The sequence below is a fragment of the Balaenoptera borealis genome (genome assembly GCF_965194805.1).
Source record: "Balaenoptera borealis genome assembly, chromosome: 18".
NCBI classification, from domain to species: domain Eukaryota; kingdom Metazoa; phylum Chordata; class Mammalia; order Artiodactyla; family Balaenopteridae; genus Balaenoptera; species Balaenoptera borealis.
Genome location: NC_138877.1, coordinates 33,633,297 through 33,655,227, shown reverse-complemented (window position 1 = coordinate 33,655,227; position 21,931 = coordinate 33,633,297). Strand labels below are relative to the sequence as shown.

Sequence of the window (21,931 nt, the reverse complement as noted above, 5' to 3'; positions counted from 1 at the left end):
AAATACAGTATGCTAACACATATATACGGAATCTAAGGGGAAAAAAAAAAAAAGACCATGAAGAACCTAGTGGCAAGATGGGAATAAAGACACAGACCTACTAGAGAATGGACTTGAGGATATGAGGAGGGGGTGGGGTGAGATGTGACAGGGTAAGAGAGTGTCATGGACATATATACACTACCAAATGTAAAATAGATAACTAGTGAGAAGCAGCCGCATAGCACAGGGAGATCAGCTCGGTGCTTTGTGACCACCTAGAGGGGTGGGATGGGGAGGGTGGGAGGGAGGGAGATGCAAGAGGGAAGAGAAATGGGAACATATTGTATATGTATAACTGATTCACTTTGTTATAAAGCAGAAGCTAACACACCATTGTAAGGCAATTATACTTCAATAAAGATGTTTAAAAAAAAAAAGAAATAATTAGGGCCTAGGACAAACATATACTAACTTAATGAGCCTCTGAAAAGTTTCTAATTAACATTGCTTTGAGAAAGAACATTTCAAAGCCCCTACAGAAACAGTTGGTTGTCCCAAGCAAAGAAATTTTATCAACATATTTCAAAATTTACATCTAAACTTGTAAGTATATGTCTTTATATTCAGTTAGAAATAAGTATCAATAGAGAAATATTTGTGTAAGATTATTTCCTATATTTCTGAGATTACGTTCTTTATAAAACTGTTGGGTTTTTTTTTCATTTCACAACATTCATTTCAGAAATAAGAACTTTCTACTCTACAAAAAGCTTGAAGAAATTTTGTGTTCCTGGAAAACACAAAAACAATATGATGAAAGATACCAAGACTAATTAAGATGACACTAGCATTCATTCCACAAGCATTTAAGTGTCTACTGTATACCTCACACCCTGCTAAATGCTACGAATACTACAGAAAAATGAAAAGACTCGATCCTTGCCTTACAGGAGCTTACAAAATAACAAGGCATCAATCAAGCTATTTTAACTAATAAGAAAAGAAAAATATTCATTTAGCTTGAATTTATTATAAAATCAAAAATATATTTAGAGAAAAAGGTAAAATTATTTCATTAACTTTATCATGATTACCTATCAACTTTCTGGACACTTAAACTTACATACATCAACTATTTCTTGGTAACTCCCTAGCTGTCCAGTGGTTAGGACTCTGCGCTTCCACTGCAGGGGGTGTGGGTTCTATCCCTGGTCCGGGAACTAAGATCAGACATTTTGCTCAGCACGGCCAAAAAAAAAAACACAATCTCTCTCTCTCTCAAAACAATACTTGAATGGAATCAATTCCAATATCCATTATAAAATGTTGGCTTAACTTATTTAGCAACTTTTTCCATCAATACTTACGTTTAGTGTTTCATATTAGGTATTTATCAAACTTCTCAAGGTCCTGCTTAGAAATTTAGCAAAATAAAAATGTTTTTTCTTAACATGTTCACATCTTCTGAAAAGCTGCAACTGAGTTTCACTTGCATTTTATATTTACAGGAGTTCTGGGGGGATTTGGGGAGAATTTTTTTTAAATGACCTTCAGATACCTTAAATTTATAAAGACTGTCTTAAAATCTGCTCTGAATCTATAATACCAGCAAGTCAATAAACTAATGATGACCTAATCAAATAATCTTGTCACAGAACTCTTAAGAGATTATATCCGTTTTCTCTTCTTAGAAAAGTCAATGACTTCATATGCTTTTTCCCCCTCTGGCAGCTCCTTAAAGGCTAATTCTCTTCTAAAAATGCTGAAATTTGTCATTGCTTGAACCTAGCCTCTTCCTACTCAAAGCCTGGTCTTTAGATCATAGATCACTGCTGTCTAACAGAAGTATAATGCAAGTCACATATGTAATTTAAAATTTTCTAGTAACCATATTTTAAATAGTAAACAGGTGAAATTAATTTAATAATATGTTTTAACACAATATATTGAGAATATTATTTCAATATTATAAACAATATAAAACTTAATGAGAGATATTTACATTCCTTTTTTGTAATAAGTCTCCAAAATCAGTGTGTATTTTACATTTACATCACATCTGAATTTGGACTAGACCCCTTTCAAGTGCTCAGTAGCCACATATGGCTAATGTCTACTACATTGGACAGTACAGCCTTAGATGATCTCAACCATGCTCTGCTTCACCATCAACTATACTCAAATGACCACAGATTTATATCTCTAACCCAGTCTTCTCTGCTGAGTGCAAGATTAGTATTTAGTTGGCCAAAAAGTTCGCTTCTAAGCTGTTACGGAAAAACCCAAATGAACTTTTTGGCCAACCCAATATTTCCTAATGCCCAACTGGCATCTTATTTTAGATGACTCAAAGGCACTTCACACTCAAATAATGCCCAACTTCGATTCAAGATCCACCCCTCAAGAATGTGGTCTCCTTCTAATAGTCTAACTGTACTGTATTCAGTTCAGGTATACAAGCCAGAAACCAAGAAATCAAACCCTTGACAATTCCTTCTCTCTTACTCGCATAAAGTTCTGTCGATTTTACCTCATAAATATCTCTCAAATCAATCTACTGCTCTCTATCTCAATCATCACCACCATTCCATCCATCTACTCCTACCTAGCTCCAATCCATTTTCTTCAAGGCAAGGATACCTCAAAATGTAACTAAGATGTTGTTCCTACTTCAATCCTCCCACCCCCTAATAAAACTTTTCGACTGATTTGTTGCCTAAAAATAAAAATGAAACTTACCGTGACCTACAAGGACCAGGCTACATGATCTAGTCCCTGGGTATCGCCGAGTCCCACCTTACTACACTGCCTCTCTGTCTTGCCCTCCACTAATACTGGTACTTCAGTCCTTTGTACTAATCATGCTCCCTACTGCCATATGATCTTTGCATATGCTGTTTTTCCCCTACTTGGTGTAATTCTCACTTATCCTCCAGGTCTCATAGAAGCATTCTCTGACCACCATGAAGACACCAAATTTCCCTTTTATAAGCTCTTATGGAGCCATGTCCCTTCTCCTCTCTAGTATACTTTACAAATGCAATATGTTTGAATATATAATTAATGGCTTTCTCCCCTAAGACTACACCTGATCATACTAAAAGAAAGTGCCTGTAGGGCAGAGGGCAGAATCAAGACGAACTACAATCCTGCAGCCTGTGGAACAAAAACCACATTCACAGAAAGATAAACAAGATGTAAACGCAGAGGGCTATGTACCAGATGAAGGAACAACATAAAACCCCAGAAAAACAACTAAATGAAGTGGAGATCAGCAACTTTCCAAAAAACGAATTCAGAATAATGATAGTGAAGATGATCCAGGACCTCGGAAAAAGAATGGAGGCAAAGATCAAGAAGATGCAAGAAATGTTTAACAAAGACCTAGAAGAATTAAACAACAAACAAAGGTGAACAATACAACAACTGAAATGAAAACTACACTAGAAGGAATCAATAGCAGAATAACTGAGGCAGAAAAAAGAATAAGTGACCTGGAAGACAGAATGATGGAATTCACTGCTGTGGAACAGAATAAAGAAAAAAGAATGAAAGAAATGAAGACAGCCTAAAAGACATCTGAGACAACATTAAACGCAACAATATTCGCATTAGAGGGGTCCCAGAAGGAGAAGAGAGAGAGAAAGGACCAGAGAAACTATTTGAAGAGATTATAGTCAAAAACTTCCCTAACATGGGAAAGGAAATAGCCACCCAAGTCCAGGAAGTGCAGAGAATCCCATACAGGATAAACCCAAGGAGAAACACGCCGAGACACATAGTAATCAAATTGGCAAAAATTAAAGACAAAGAAAAATTATTAAAAGCAGCAAGGGAGGGCTTCCCTGGTGGCGCAGTGGCTGAGAATCTGCCTGCCAATGCGGGGGACACGGGTTCGAGCCCTGGTCTGGGAAGATCCCACATGCCGCGGAGCAACTGGGCCCGTGAGCCACAATTACTGAGCCTGCGCGTCTGGAGCCTGTGCTCTGCCACAAGAGAGGCCGCGATAGTGAGAGGCCCGCGCACCGCGATGAAGAGTGGGCCCCCCTTGCCACAACTGGAGAAAGCCCTCGCACAGAAACGAAGACCCAACACAGCCAAAAATAAATAAATAAATTTTTTTAAAAAAAAAGCAGCAAGGGAAAAACGACAAATAACATGCAAGGGAACTCCCATAAGGTTAACAGCTGATTTCTCAGAAGAAACTCTACAATCCAGAAGGGAGTGGCATGATATACTTAAAGTGATGAAAGGGAAGCACCTACAACAAAGAATCTCATTCAGATTCAGTGGAGAAATCAAAAGCTTTACAGACAAGCAAAAGCTAAGAGAATTCAACACCACCAAACCAGCTCTACAACAAATGCTAAAGGAACTTCTCTAAGTGGGAAACACAAGAGAAGAAAAGGACCTACAAAAACAAACATACAACAATTAAGAAAATGGTAATAGGAACATACGTATCGATAATTACCTTAAACGTGACTGGATTAAATACTCCAACCAAAAGACACAGGCTTGCTGAATGGATACAAAAACAAGACCCATATATATGCTGTCTACAAGAGACCCACTTCAGACCTATGGACACATACAGACTAAAAGTGAGAGGATGGAAAAAGATATTCCACGAAAATGGAAATCAAAAGAAAGCTGGAGTAGCAATACTCATATCAGATAAAGTAGACTTAAAAATAAAGAATGTTACAAGAGACAAGGAAGGACACTACATAATGATCAAGGGATCAATCCAAGAAGAAGATATAACAATTATAAATATATATGCACCCAACATAGAAGCACCTCAATACATAAGGCAACTGCTAACAGCCATAAAAGAGGAAATCAACGGTAACACAATAATAGTAGGGGACTTTAACACCTCAATTACACCAATGGACAGATCATCTAAAATGAAAATAAATAAGGAAACAGAAGTTTTAAATGACACAATAGACCAAATAGATTTAACTAATATTTATAGGATATTCCATCCAAAAACAGCAGATTAAACTTTCTTCTCAAGTGCGCATGAAACATTCTCCAGGATAGATCACATCTTGGGTCACAAATCAAGCCTCAGTAAATCTAAAAGAATTGAAATCATATCAAGCATCTTTTCTGACCACAACGCTATGAGATTAGAAATGAATGACAGGGAAAAAAATGTAAAAAACACAAACACACAGAGGCTAAACAATACATTACTAAATAACCAAGAGATCACTGAAGAAATCAAAGAGGAAATCAAAAAATACCTAAAGACAAATGACAATGAAAACATGATGATCCAAAATCTCTGGGATGCAGCAAAAACAGTTCTAAGAGGGAAGTTTATAGCTATACAAGCCTACCTCAAGAAACAAGAAAAATCTCAAATAAACAATCTAACCTTGTGCCTAAAGGAACTAGAGAAAGAAAAATAAACAAAACCCAAAGTTAGCAGAAGGAAAGAAATCATAAAGATCAGAGCAAAAATAAATGAAATAGAAACAAAGAAGACAATAGCAAAGATCAATAAAACTGAAAGGTGGTTCTTTGAGAAGATAAACAAAATTGATAAATATTAGCCAGACTCATCAAGAAAAAGACAGAGAGGACTCAAATCAATAAAATTAAAAATGAAAAAGAAGTTACAACAGACACCACAGAAATACAAAGCATCCTAAGAGACTACTACAAGCAACTGTATGCCAATAAAATGGACAACCTGGAAAAAATGCACAAATCCTTAGAACGTTTTAAGTGTCCAAGACTGAACTAGGAAGAAACAGAAAATATGAACAGACCAATCACAAGCAATGAAATTAGAACTGTGATTTAAAATCTTCCAACAAACAAAAGTCCAGAACCAGATGGCTTCACAGGTGAATTCTGTCAAACACTTAGAGAAGAGCTAACACCCATCCTTCTCAAACTCTTCCAAAAAATTGCAGAGGAAGGAACACTCCCAAACTCATTCTATGAGGCCACCATCACCTGGATACCAAAACCAGACAAAGACACTACAAAAAAAGAAAATTACAGACCAATATCACTGATGAATATAGATGTAAAAATCCTCAACAAAATGCTAGCAAACAGAATCCAACAACACATTAAAAGGAACATACACCATGATCAAGTGGGATTTAACCCAGGGATGCAAGGATTTTCAATATACACAAATCAATCCATGTGATACACCATATTAACAAACTGAAGAATAAAAACCATATGATCATCTCAATAGATGCAGAGAAAGCTTTTGACAAAATTCAACACCCATTTACGATAAAAACTCTCCAGAAAGTGGGCATAGAGGGAACCTACCTCAACATAATAAAGGCCATATATGACAAACCCACAGCAAACATCATTCTCAATGGTGAAAAACTGAAACCATTTTCTCTAAGATCAGGAACAAGACAAGAATGTCCACTCTCGCGACTATTATTCAACATAGTTTTGGAAGTCCTAGCCACAGCAATCAGAGCAGAAAAAGAAATAAAAGGAATACAAATTGGAAGAGAAGTAAAACTGTCACTGTTTGCAGATGACATAATACTATACATAGAGAATCCTAAACATGCCACCAGAAAACTACTAGAGCTAATCAATGAATTTGATAAAGTTGCAGGATACAAAATTAATGCACAGAAATATCTTGCGTTCCTATACACTAATGATGAAAAATCTGAAAGAGAAATTAAGGAAACACTCCCATTTACCACTGCAACAAAAAGAATAAAATACCTAGGAGTAAACCTACCTAGGAAAACAAAAGACCTGTATGCAGAAAACTATAAGACACTGATGAAAGAAATTAAAGATGATACCAACAGATGGAGAGATATACCATGTTCTTGTATTGGAAAAATCAGCATTGTGAAAATGACTATACTACCCAAAGCAATCTACAGATTCAATGCAATCCCTATCAAATTACCAATGGCATTTTTTACGGAACTAGAACAAAAAATCTTAAAATTTGGATGGAGACATAAAAGACCCCGAATAGCTAAAGCAGTCTTGAGGGGAAAAAACGGAGCTGGAGGAATCAGACTCCCTGACTTCAGACAATACTATAAAGCTACAGTAATCAAGATAATATGGTACTGGCACAAAAACAGAAACATAGATCAATGGAACAAGATAGAAAGCCCAGAGATAAACCCACGCCCCTATGGTCAACTAATCTATGACAGAGGAGGCAAGGATATACAATGGAGAAAAGACAGTCTCTTCAATAAGCGGTGCTGGGAAAACTGGACAGCTACATGTAAAAGAATGAAATCAGAACACTCCCTCACACCATACACAAAAATAATCTCAAAATGAATTAGAAACCTAAATATAAGACTGCACACTATAAAACTCTTAGAGGAAAACACAGGAAGAACACTCTTTGACATAAATCACAGCAAGATCTGTTTTCATCCACCTCCTAGAGTAATAGAAATAAAAACAAAAATAAACAAATGGGACCTAATGAAACTTCAAAGCTTTTGCACAGCAAAGGAAACCATAAACAAGACGAAAAGACAACCCTCAGAATGGAAGAAAATATTTGCCAATGAATTAACACAGGATTAATCTCCAAAATATATAAACAGCTCATGCAGCTCAATATTAAAAAAAAACAACCCAATCTAAAAATGGGCAGAAAATCTAAATAGACATTTCTCCAAAGAAGACATATAGATGGCCAAGAAGCACATGAAAAACTGCTCAACATCACTGATTATTAGAGAAATGCAAATCAAAACTACAATGAGGTATCACCTCACACCAGTTAGAATGGGCATCATCAGAAAATCTACAAACAACAAATGCTGGAGAGCATTATACATACTCTTATACATCATTATACATGCTCTTATACATCACTAGTTCTAGAAAGCCTTTCATACTTCCCAAGTGGGGGTTAACTGCTCTCAACAACACCCTGGAAGCAAAATACCAGTGTATAACATTTAAATTCTGCCTGTCTTGTACATCATCCTAACAACAAACACAGTGCCTTGTGTATAAGAGGTATAAATATTTATTACTTGTATTTCAGTATACACATTACTATAGGATTGCATATTTCCCTGCATTACTGCAAAGACTTACTTATTGTTGTAAAGATATCATACCTTCAGTAGCACTATACTGAGATGAAGGTAGCTACTTGTCTTCCACGTTAAAGGCTGTAAAACTGTAAAATGAGTGAGAAGCACTCACATTTGCACACAGACTCACACCCATCGAGCAGGGGTGTGAAACATGCAGAGGTTACAGTACTAAGGTACACGTAGGCTCTGTCCAGCCCCAGAGCACAATGTGGTTCTTTCCTCTTTCTCTACATCACAATGTGCTTCTGCTATGAGTATCTTTGACTCACTTTATTACTTTATCACCACACATTTCCTGCTATCTCTCTGCTTTTCTTTGTCATTCTATGACTTCACAATGTTTTCTCAACTTTTACAAGAAAAATTTTGCATTTCTGAAAGTGCAGTCTGCTTCTTCTAAAAATTATACGGAGATAAAGTGTTCTTCAGCTAGTTCCAGATTCTATACCTTTCAAAAAGTCAGAATTTCTAGATACATGGGACTTAACATGATAAGACAAAATGCCAATATTGCTGTTTTGTCAAAAGAAGAAAGCATAAGTCAAAATATATATATATAGTTATATTTCTATGGCTATTGAAATGTTACTATGCAATTTTTACTTGATTTAGCAAATGCTGCTGTATGAGGAGAAAATTATTTTCAACTTGCTGAGGTAGCAAATTTCTTTTTATACCCCCTTTATGCTTGAGGCAGTCAAAGACAGGCAGTTAAAACTAGATTTATAGGTTATTCACCAAAAAAAATACTGCAAATAGCACCTTCGAACCTGAAAACTTGCACAGTTTAACAGAATACACAGTCATTTTTGTGTATTAATGACATTTTACAATATCAACAGAAGCAACCATGTAATATGTAACATATTTTGAGACAGAAGGTCAACAACATTTATTACATTTGAACATTATAATTTCACAAACAACATAAACCAAAGATACAATAACAAATGCTCATTAAAAAAACATGAAATATTTCAAAATGGAAAGATGTCTCCAATAAGCTCTCCCAAAAACCAAATATAAAGCAGCTGGTTTCTTCTAGTGTTCTTCAGCACAGTCTATTATTCTGTTTCACCTAAAGAGTGTCTTAATGTTTCTGATCCTTTCCAAACGAGAGTACCAAGAATACATGTATATCAAAGTGGTAATGATGAAGTATTTTATAATTCTAGAAAATAAAAGAATCCTGCACTTAGCACATAACCTTATAAACAACTACCAAAATTCTTTACAAATACACTTATGCCTAAGAGTTATGCTGGAATAATATGAGGGAACAGAACTTCTGATACCCTTTGCATAAACTCTTACGCATGACTATTACCAACAGTATATTATATAAAGGTATAGTTATATTTATGATGCTACAGAGAGCGTTTCTCACTTGAAGATTGAGCTCATTTACCAGCAATCTCCTGGGGAATTGGTGTGCTTCTCAGAAAAAAACAAACAAACAAGAAAAGTGCAGGGGTGGCTACAGAACAGGAATTTGACTTTCTTGGTCTTGATGTGTTTTGGAGGAAGTTTCTAGGTGACGGGATGTAAAAAACAGCTCTCCATCTGTGGACAGGTCAAGAGCTAAGAATTAGAAATTCCAGCAAAATGTCCTGAAGTTGTCTCACCTCTCTGGAGCAGCTATCTCAAGGCAATATGTGGAATAACAGGGCATGCTCCTCAAGACAAGAGAACCATCACTTTATCATCTATGCTGCCATTGTGCATCTGTTTTTCTCTATTTATCCCATAAATAAATATTCTCCTCTACTAGTGTTTTGATAAAGACATTTATACTTGTAGCCTTTCTTAGCTGTTCAAAGGTGAAACCAAGGGAATGAAGTTTGGTATACACTTGGGCCAGAGGATATCAGTATGGTGGTAGTACCAGTAATCAAGGAGAGAGAACTCCAAAAGGGAAGGTGAAATTCAAGGGGGACAAGATAAGAAGAAGACCTTTGTGTTCACCCTCTCTTCCCCCTCCAACTCCGCCCTACCCACAAAAACAAAAACAAAAAAACACCCACCTCAAAGCACAACCAAGTTAAACTTTGGATGTTAGAAACCCAGGGTTTCTAAGAAAATATGTTCTTTCAGAATAAAATGGAAACACACTACTTCGAATGCTTCCTTACGGTGTCTTCAACTCAAAACTGCTGGGTAAGGCAAATACATGCAACATAGTGCCTTATTTTTTCAGATATTCTTAAGACTTCAAAAAATACAGAATTAAACAGATTTTTAGATAAGCCTAATCAGCAATTAGGTGAACCACCAAAAGGTAAAGGTTTCTTTGATTCCAACTGCATCACTCTTCAGTATAAGCATGAAAGGAAATTTACACATCACAAAAAATGCTTTAATCCAATTTTCAATTTCCAATTTTCAAATGTGTTTTATTTGACCAACAATTTAAATTAAACATGGTCACCAGGACTCGGTGGAAATCAGTACTGAATCTTTATTCCAGACATTTGGACTGTATTCATGGTTCTGCCGCTTGTATCTCTGAGTAAACTGTTGATACCAGTGTTTCAGCTTCCTTATTTGCACACTGAGGGAGTTAAGCTATACAATCACTAATTCTATAAAAAAAAAAAAAAAAAAAAACTTTTTCAAAATTAAACACAGCTGATTATGTTTCCTTAATATGTTTCTATTAAAAAAAGTTCTGAAAGGCTTGAAAAAAAAAAATCCAAAAGGTTAGTAGAAGTACAAAATTCACCCTTAAGGAAATCTCAAGAGAAAAAACAAAAGGCAAAGAGTGAAGTAAATCTGTTATGCAGACAAATCTAGAATCAAATATCTTCTCTAAGTAGTTATTCCATACACATAAGTAAGCACTACAAAGGACCAATGTACAATTTTCTGCAATATTTAAACATAATCACTATACTGGAAAAGTTTCTAGAACTTTTCAGTTCAGATCAGCAAATCTAACACCTTCTGTGCTACTGGCTACTAAGGAAAAACATTATTGTAAAGTCTTCCAAGGTGGCTACTATTGAGAGTTACATTTTAATATATAGATTTTTGTGGGGCTTATAATGAAGATTAAAGACTTAAAAGAAAATAATGAGCTCAAAAAATAACATAAACTAGAATATAGATCAGTCTATACAGATCATTTGCACCCCATGAAGATCACATTTTCATAAACATAAGCTTTTCAGCACTAAATATTTCCCTAACCTGCTATTTTAGGTGAAGCTGACAGAACAGACAATAATAGTTTAAGTGCTTTAGCATCTATTTCTTTTGAGGTCCTTCAAGTAATTAAGTGAGTACTAAGTACTAAGAAAAATGATTTTGTCAGTGACAATAAAAGAGAATCCCGGGCTTCCCTGGTGGCGCAGTGGTTGAGAATCCGCCTGCTAATGCAGGGGACACGGGTTCGAGCCCTGGTCTGGGAAGATCCCACATGCCACGGAGCAACTGGGCCCGTGAGCCACAACTACTGAGCCTGCGCGTCTGGAGCCTGTGCCCCGCAACGGGAGGGGCCGCGATAGTGAAAGGCCCGCGCACCGCGATGAAGAGTGGCCTCCGCACCGCGATGAAGAGTGGCCCCCACTTGCCGCAACTAGAGAAAGCCCTCACACGAAAACTAAGAGACCCAACACAGCCATAAATAAATAAATAAATAAATAAATAAATAAATAAATAAATAAAGTATTAAAAAAAAAAAAAAAAGAAAAGCAGCTAAACCCCATTATAAAAATCAATTACTGTTAAAAAAAAAAAAAAAAGAGAATCCCAAGAGTCAAAGGAAACTCAGGATGTCAGAACTGGAATGAGTGGGTCAAAGCTGCTCTATGGTCAAAAATTCTCCTTCCAGTACTCTTCTCTGCATACACCTTTGAGATTCTGTATGTTAACATAATAAATATCTACTTAAATATAAGATCTAATACAAGTCACCGATAAGACTAGGACATCCTCTTGTTTTCTTCACAAGTCTAGTGGGTTCAAGACTCATCAGGAATTACTCCCAAACTTGTAGATATATAGTCTTGTTAGCCCCACAGGTTCTTCCTGCCTTTATGAGTCCCTGCCACACAAAAAGAACAGTCTGGAGTAAGAAACATGTAAACAAATAAATTCCAACACAAAGTGGCAAATGTCAAAATATAACATTGCTGAGGATTTATAACAAAATAACAAAGACAGGAAGAACACTAAGCTCGGGTAGAGACCCTGGTTAGAGAATTCTGACTGGCAGGAGCACGGGGCATCCAAGGTCAATTTGTATCAGACTTTATTAAGAATATACAAGGTAGGAGATTGGTTCAAGATGGCGGAGTAGAAGGACGTGCACTCACAACCTCTTGCGAGAGCACCGGAATCACAACTAACTGCTGAACAATCATTGACAGGAAGACACTGGAACTCACCAAAAAAGATACCGGACATACAAAGACAAAGGAGAAGGCACAATGAGACGGTAGGAGGGTCACAATCACAATAAAGTCAAATCCCATAACTGCTGGGTGGGTGACTCACGAACTGGAGAACACTTATACCACAGAAGTCGACCCACTAGAGTGAAGGTTCTGAGCCCCACATCAGTCTTCCCAACCTGGGGGTCCAGCAACAGGAGGAGGAATTCCTAGAGAATCAGACTTTGAAGGCTAGCGGGATTTGATTGCAGGACTTCGACAAGATGGGGGGAAAAGGAGACTCCACTCTTGGAGGGCACACACAAAGTAGTGTGCACATCGGGACCCAGGTGAAGGAGCAGTGACCCCATAGGAGACTGAACCAGACCTCCTGCTAGTGCTGGAGGATCTCCTGCAGAGGCAGGGGGTGGCTGTGGCTCACCGTGAGGACAAGGACACTGGCAGCAGAAGTTCTGGGAAGTACCCCTTGGCGTGAGCCCTCCCAGGGTCCGGCATTAGCCCCACCAAAGAGCCCAGGTAGGCTCCAGTGTTGGGTCACCTCAGGCAAAACCACCAACAGGGAGGGAACCCAGCCCCACCCATCAGCAGACAAGCAGATTAAAGTTTTACTGAGCTCTGCCCACCAGAGCAACACCTAGCTCTACCCACCACCAGTCCCTCCCATCAGGAAACCTGCACAAGCCTCTTAGGTAGCCTCATCAACCAGAGAACAGACAGCAGAAGCAAGAAGAACTACAATCCTGCAGCCTGTGGAAAAAAAAACCACATTCACAGAAAGACAGACAAGATGAAAAAGCAGAGGGCTATATACCAGATGAAAGAACAAGATACAATCCCAGAAAAACAACTAAATAAGGTGGAGATAAGCAACCTTCCAGAAAAATAATTCAGAGTAATGATAAGTGAAGATGATCCAGGACCTCGGAAAACGAATGGAGACAAAGATCGAGAAGATGCAAGAAATGTTTAGTAAAGAACTAGAAGAATTAAAGAGCAAACAAAGATGAACAACACAACTGAACTGAAAAATACACTACAAGGAATCAACAGTAGAATACCTGAGGCAGAACAACGGGTAAGTTACCTGGAAGACAGAATGGTGGAATTCACTGCCATGGAACAGAAAAAAGAAAAAAGAATGAAAAGAAATGAAGACACCCTAAGAGACCTCTGGGACAACATTAAACACAACAACATTCGCATTATAGGAGTCCCAGAAGGAGAAGAGAGAGAGAAATGACCCAAGAAAATATTTCAACAGATTATACTCCAAAACTTCCCTAACATGGGAAAGGAAATAGCCACCCAAGTCCAGGAAGCACAGCGAGTCCCATACAGGATAAACCCAAGGAGAAACATGCCAAGACACATAGTAATCAAATTGGCAAAAATTAAAGACAAAGAAAAATTATTGAAAGCAGCAAGGGAAAAATGACAAATAACATACAAGGCAACTCCCCATAAGGTTAACAGCTGATTTCTCAGAAGAAACTCTACAAGCCAGAAGGGAGTGGCAGGATATATTTAAACTGATGAAAGGGAAGAACCTACAACCAAGATTACTCGACCCGGCAAGGATCTCAGTCAGATCCAACAGAGAAACCAAAAGCATTACAGACAAGCAAAAGCTAAGAGAATTCAGCACCACCAAATCAGCTCTACAACAAATGCTAAAGGAACTTCTCTAAGTGGGAAACACAAGAGAAGAAAAGGACCTACAAAACACAAACCCATAACAATTAAAAAATGGTAATAGGAACATACATGTCGATAATTATCTTAAACATAAACGGATTAAATGCTCCAACCAAAAGACACAGGTTCGTTGAATGGGTACAAAAACAAGACCCATATATATGCTGTCCACAAAAGACCCACTTCAGACCCAGGGACACATACAGACTGAAACTGAGGGGATGGAAAAATATATTCCATGCAAATGGAAATCAAAAGAAAGCTGGAGTAGCAATACTCATATCAGATAAAATAGACTTAAAAATAAAGAATGTTACAAGAGACAAGGAAGGACACTACATAATGATCAAGGGATCAATCCAAGAAGAAGATATAACAATTGTAAATACATATGCACCCGACATAGGAGCAGCTCAGTACATAAGGCAACTGCTAACAGCTGTAAAAGAAGAAATGGACAGTAACACAATAATAGTGGGGAACTGTAACACCTCACTTACACCAATGGACAGATCACCCAAACAGAAAACTAATAAGGAAACAGAAACTTTAAATGACACAATAGACCAGATAGATTTAATTGATATTTATAGGACATTCCATCCAAAAACAACAGACTACACTTTCTTCTCAAGTGCACACGGAACATTCTCCAGGATAGATCACATCTTGGGTCAGAAATCAAGCCTCAGTAAATTTAAGAGAACTGAAATCATATCAAGCATCTTCTTTTCTGACCACAATGCTATGAGATTAGAAATCAATTACAGGGGAAAAAAACGTAAAAAACAAAAACACATGGAGGCTAAACAATACGTTACTAAATAACCAAAAGATCACTGAAGAAATCAAAGAGGAAATAAAAAAATACCTAGAGACAAATGACAATGAAAACACGACGATCCAAAACCTACTGGATGCAGCAAAAGCAGATCTAAGATGGAAGTTTATAGCTATACAAGCCTACCTCAAGAAACAAGAAAAATTTCAAATAAGCAACCTAACCTTACACCTAAAGGAACTAGAGAAAGGACAAACAAAACCCAAAATTAGTAGAATGAAAGAAATCATGAAGATCAGAGCAGAAATAAATGAAATAGAAACAAAGAAAACAACAGCAAAGATCAATAAAACTAAAAGCTGGTTCTTTGAGAAGATAACCAAAATTGATAAACCATTAGCCAGACTCATTAAGAAAAAGAGGGAGAGGACTCAAATCAATAAAATTAAAAATGAAAAAGAAGTTACAATGGACACTGCAGAAATACAAAGCATCCTAAGAGACTACAACAAGCAACTCTTTGCCAATAAAATGGACAACCTGGAAGAAATGGACAAATTCTTAGAAAGGTATAACCTTCCAAGACTGAACCATGAAGAAAAAGAAATTATGAACAGACCAATCACAAGTAATGAAATTGAAACTGTGATTAAAAATCTTCCAACGAAGAAAAGTCCAGGACCAGATGGCTTCACAGGTGAATTCTATCAAACATTTAGAGAAGAGTTAAACCCGTCCTTCTCAAACTCTTCCAAAAAATTGCAGAGGAAGGAACACCCCCAAACTCATTCTATGAGGCCACCATCACCCTGATACCAAAACCAGACAAAGATACTAAAAAAAAAAAATTACAGACCAATATCACTGATGAATAAAGATGTAAAAATCCTCAACAAAATACTAGCAAACAGAATCCAACAACACATTAAAAGGATCATACAACACCATGATCAAGTGGGATTTAACCCAGGGATGCAAGGATTCTTCAATATACGCAAATCAATCCATGTGATACACCATATTAACAAACTGAAGAATAAAAACCATATGATCATCTCAATAGATGCAGAGAAAGCTTTTGACAAAATTCAACACCCATTTATGATAAAAACTCTCCAGAAAGTGGGCATAGAGGGAACCTACCTCAACATAATAAAGGCCACATACGACAAACCCACAGCAAACATCATTCTCAATGGTGAAAAACTGAAACCATTTTCTCTAAGATCAGGAACAAGACAAGGATGTCCACTCTCGCGACTATTATTCAACATAGTTTTGGAAGTCCTAGCCACAGCAATCAGAGCAGAAAAAGAAATAAAAGGAATACAAATTGGAAAAGAAGTAAAACTGTCACTGTTTGCAGATGACATAATACTATACATAGAGAATCCTAAACATGCCACCAGAAAACTACTAGGGCTAATCAATGAATCTGGTAAAGTTGCAGGATACAAAATTAATGCACAGAAATCTCTTGCATTCCTATACACTAATGATGAAAAATCTGAAAGAGAAATTTAGGAAACACTCCCATTTACCATTGCAACAAAAAGAATAAAATACCTAGGAATAAACCTACCTAGGGAGACAAAAGACCTGTATGCAGAAAACTATAAGACAGTGATGAGGGCTTCCCTGGTGGCGCAGTGGTTGAGAATCTGCCTGCCAATGCAGGGGACACGGGTTCGAGCCCTGGTCTGGGAAGATCCCACATGCCGCGCAGCAACTAGGCCCGTGAGCCACAATTACTGAGCCTGCGCGTCTGGAGCCTGTGCTCCACAACAAGAGAGGCCGCGATAGTGAGAGGCCCGCGCACCATGATGAAGAGTGGCCCCCGCTTGCCGCAACTAGAGAAAGCCCTCGCACAGAAACGAAGACCCAACACAGACATAAATAAATAAATAAAAATTTAAAAAAAAAAAAAAGATTCAGACAATCCAGAACAGAACATGAAGTCCCCTGCACCATTACCTCCCCTGCCCAGCTCCCAGAGCCTCCCTGCAAGTAACCATCATCAACAAACAGGTGGCTTCCTTCCAGACCCCTTTCAAAAAAAAAAAAAAGACTGTGATGAAAGAAATTAAAGGTGATACCAACAGATGGAGAGATATACCATGTTCCTGGATTGGAAGAATCAATAGTGTGAAAATGACTATACTACCCAAAACAGTGTGAAAATGACTATACTACCCAAAACAATCTACAGATTCAATGCAATCCCTATCAAATTACCAATGGCATTTTTTACAGAACTAGAACAAAAACACCTTAAAATTTGTATGGAGACACAAATGACCCTGAATAGCCAAAGCAGTCTTATGGAAAAAAAACAGAGCTGGAGGAATCAAGACTCCCTGACTTCAGACTGTACTACAAACCTACAGTAATCAAGACAATATGGTACTGGCAGAAAAACAGAAATATAGATCAATGGAACAGGATAGAAAGCCCAGAGATAAACTCACTCACCTATGGTCAACTAATCTATGACAAAGGAGGCAAGGATATACAATGGAGAAAAGACAGTCTCTTCAATAAGTGGTGCTGGGAAAACTGGACAGCTACATGTAAAAGAATGAAATCAGAACACTCCCTAACGCCATACACCAAAATAAACTCAAAATGGATTAGAGAACTAAATGTAAGACTGAACACTATAAAACTCTTAGAGGAAAACTTAGGCAGAACAGTCTTTGACATAAATCACAGCAAGATCTTTTTTGATCCACCTCCTAGAGTAATGGAAATAAAAACAAAAATAAACAAATGGGACCTAATGAAACTTCAAAGCTTTTGCAAAGCAAACTACAAACCAGACGAAAAGACAACCCTCAGAATGGCAGAAAATATTTGCAAAGGAATCAATGGACAAAGGATTAATCTCCAAAACATATAAACAGCACCTGCAGCTCAATATTAAAAAAACAAAGAACCCAATCCAAAAATGGGCAGAAAACCTAAATACACCTTTCTCCAAAGAAGACATACAGATGGCCAAGAGGCACATGAAAAGCTGCTCAACATCACTAATTATTAGAGAAATGCAAATCAAAACTACAATGAGGTATCACCTCACACCAGTTAGAATGGTCATCATCTGAAAATCTACAAACAACAAATTCTGGAGAGGATGTGAAGAAAAGGGAACCCTCTTGCACTGTTGGTGGGAATGTAAATTGATACAGCCACTATGGAGAACAGTATGGAGGTTCCTTAAAAAACTAAAAATAGAATTACCATATGACCCAGCAATCCCACTACTGGGCATATACCCAGAGAAAACCATAATTCAAAAAGACACATGCACCCCAATGTTCACTGCAGCACTATTTACAATAGTTAGGCCATGGAAAGAATCTAAATGCCCATGGACAGATGAATGGATAAAGATGTGGTACATATATACAATGGAATATTACTCAGCCATAAAAAGGAACGAAACTGGGTCATTTGCAGGTACGTGGATGGATCTAGAGACTGTCATACAGAGTGAAATAAGTCAGAAAGAGAAAAACAAATATCGTATATTAATGCATATATGTGGAACCTAGAAAAATGGTACAGATGGACTGGTTTGCAGGACAGAAATAGAGACACAGATGTAGAGAACAAATGTATGGACACCAAGGGGGAAAGTGGCAGGGGCGGGGGTGCGGTGGTGGGATGAATTGGGAGATTGGGATTGACATATATACACTAATATGTATAAAATGGATAACTAATAAGAACCTGCTGTATAAAAAAATAAATTAAATAAAATTCAAAAATTCAAAAAAAAAAAAGAACCTACAAGGTAGTGAGCTCCCTGGCATTACAGACATACAGAAACATAAGATGCAGTTTACCCACCCTTAAGGATCTTAGAGTCCAAAGAACAATTTAGTATGTGTTTGGAATCAAAATATTGAGACTGGCCTTTCTAACACAGGTGGGATCATGTTGGAAAGCAGTAAAAGACTGTAAACGAATTCATACAACTAGTTTGAAGAACTAAGGCTTAATCAAACGAAGAATGGGGAAAAACTCAGAGAGAGTGATCCAAGATTTTTCAAGACAGCGTTGTGAGGTAAAGAAACTGAATGTAGAAATTCCAGTTAGAAGAACAAAAATAAAACTGAAAAAGGAGTTTTTAACGCTACAGTTTGTTATGCCAAGAGTGTTCTAAGCAAAAACTGTCAGAACAGTAACAGTTAAAAGCACCAGAGCTGGAACCAGCCCCTCTGTGCTCACCATTCAACTCCACCACTTTCCAGTTATGTCATTTTTTTTGGAAAGTTACTTAACAATTTTGTGCCTCAATCTCTTCACCTGTAAAATGAGGTGCCAGTAGAGCCAGGAACAGCGTCTTCAAAACACAGGTGTTACAGCCCTCTAATCAAAAATTTAATTCACAAAATCAAATCCATCCTTTAGGTACTTGTAGGCTCCATATCCTGGCCACAAACTTTTAAGGTCTTAATCTTCATTGGACACCCTTCTACTTCCAGGAACCATAGGGATCTAGTATCAATTCTGCAAACCAATAGGCACTTTCCTACCTCTGTGCCTCATCTCCAGCGGCTCTGTATCTACAAAGCCTTTTCCTCACCATCTCCCAAAGCCCACTTCTCTAGGAAATTAACTCTCCTTCCTCTCCAATTCCATACCACATTTGCCTGCACCTCTGTACAGTTTACCACAATTTCCCGTTTTTGTGTTTGTTGTTTTAATGCCTCCTTCCCCTCTTTTCGCTAAGATAGTGAACTTCCAGAGAGCAGGGGCAAATCTTTTTCAACCTCCTTCCCACCCTTCATCCCAGACTGTGCCCATGCAGGCCTGTTAAAGCGTTAGTAAATTAAACTGGATGTTTACAACCCTAATGGCCGAAGTTGCAGAAACTGCTTAATTCGCATAATTTTTTTATTGTTTTCAGATCCTAAAATCTTAACATGTCTTTAAAAATCCGAACACCGTCATCCTTTCAAGAAAAGTTCTACGGAGCATCCACACGAGTTAATGTGGTCATTCTCAGCTTCAGAAGTTGTGTGTCTGCCGCAGAGAGCGGCTTTCCCCTGCTCCGTCCTGTACTTTGGAATAAGGAGGACGGAGACGCGGCCGGCAACAACCCGGGCTGTGCTCTGCCCTCAACTTCCCGCGAGCCCGCGGGCTCCGGCCGCGCTCGTCCCTCTCCGCCGCACTCCGTTCTCCAGCCCTCGCCTCCCCTCGTCCAGCCGCGGCAACAACCCCCGGAGCGGCGCGGTGGCGCTGAGGGTCCGCCCGCGCGGCTCGGCTCGGGCCTGCGTCGCCGCCCGCCCCGCCGCCCTGCCCGCGGCCCCCGGCCTCTCCCCGGCGCGCCGCCCGCCTCCCGGGGCCCAGGCCGCGCCGCCACGCCGAGGGCAGCTGGGGAACTCGCTCGGCTCCGCGTGGCGCCGGGGGCGGAGCCGGCCCGGAGGGCCCGGGGAGAGGCCGGGGGCGGGCGGCGGCCTCCGCCTACCCCGACACGCACCCCACCGCCCCAACCCCAACCCTACTCCGGCCCGGCCCGCGCCCGCGGCCGATGGGACTCGCCACTTACCAACCCGCCTGGGACAACACCGCGCCGGGGACCTCGGCCATGGTAGCTGCTTAGGCCGGGGGTGGTGGGGGGCTCGGGTGGGGGTGGGGAGAAGGCCTGCTGCTTGAGACCAAAAAAAAAAAAAAAGAAAAAGAAAAAGAAAAAAGAAAAGAAAAGAAAAAAACTCCTCTGGTCGGCTCTGCAACTGGGCATGCTCAGTGCGCCCGGCGCTTCCGCGTGCGGGTTCCGCTCGCCGCGTTTTCCGAGCGGCCGCAGGGGCCGGCCTGGCGTGAGGCTGTGAGGCTGTGGCGCGCCGACAGCAGCGATCCGCGTAGGACAGGCAGAGGCCTGCAGGTCGGGTCAAGTTTGTCGGTAAAGAGCACGGCACGGCCTCTCCGCCGAAGGCCGGTTGCTTTTCGTTCGGGGTCACTTTTCTGAGTTGCACACCGTGGAAACTAGTGGGGCGGTTCTTTGTACAGCAGAAAGTAAGGCCGCGTTTCCAGCGCCCACAGGCGGCCACCTCCGAGAGGGCAGGACAGCGCTAGAGCTGAGACGCTCGGGCGGTGGCGGAAAAGCGCTTCCAGTTAAGCACTAATAAGGCCACATTTCGTACAGGGAAAGTCAAAGGAAGGGTGTTCCCAGTCCACTCCACACAGGAGAAAAGTTTACTTTCTTATGAAAATTCGCTCCATTTGCTCCCTTTTTCGATCTGCCCGGATACAAAGAAAAGAAATATAATCGGATTTTTTCCGACTCCCCACAGCTAAATCGGACTGTTCAGGTCCCACACTACAATAAAAGTGAACGGGTCAACCCAGGGAAAACCTGCACTTAAGGGATATGGGAAAATCGGGGAGTTCTGTCGGTGCTAGTTTTTCCTGTCGCTCTCCCACTGGGCCCGTCCAGGTCCCGGCACGGCCCTCTGATATTGGCACGGGCACTGCCACGCCCAGTTCCCACCCGCCGCTTCCCGGTGCCCTTCTCTAGCTCTCCGGGGGACTGAAGCGTAGAGGCGGCTTCCGAGTGGGCCTGCGCGGCGGCGCCGCCGAGTAACGCAGGAGACACTCCAACGCGATTGGGCGGCCGAGACTCACGCCAGCCAATCGGAGGAACAGGCGGAAGGGGCGCTGGGCCCGGGAGACGCTCCCTGAGAGTTTGCTCCACCCGCCACGGTTTTCCAGTCTTGTGGCTGCTGGGGAGAAACATTCAATCGAGTGGCTCTGGTCCCACGTGCCAAGTCACTTGGGAAGACTGTTAAAACCTTCAACCCTATAGCGGGGCTGCCTCATCTGTTTCATTATCACCAACGTGGATTTAGAGCAGAGACTGTGGAATTGGGCAGAGTCGCTCCTGGGACTGGGGAGGAAACTGACAGTTACAGAAGGAAGAGGATAATTACACTGGGTGGAGTTAAATTCCTTAATGCAAATTTTTTTCACGATGC

General features: G+C 39.8%; 1 protein-coding gene across 2 annotated transcripts in view; it reads right to left on the bottom strand.

Moving 5' to 3' along the window:
- Nucleotides 1-21,500, bottom strand: part of TDRD3 (tudor domain containing 3) — a 214,798-nt gene extending 193,298 nt beyond the window's left edge. Inside the window, exon 1 of one of the 2 annotated variants that reach the window (XM_082365396.1) lies at nt 20,509-21,500. In XM_082365396.1, the coding sequence (XP_082221522.1) occupies nt 20,509-20,549 (41 nt within the window). In that variant the 5' untranslated portion in view covers nt 20,550-21,500. The remainder of the gene's footprint in view (nt 1-20,508) is intronic. The other variant, XM_082365397.1, reaches the window with a different exon arrangement.
- Between the last annotated feature and the right edge of the window lie 431 nt (nt 21,501-21,931).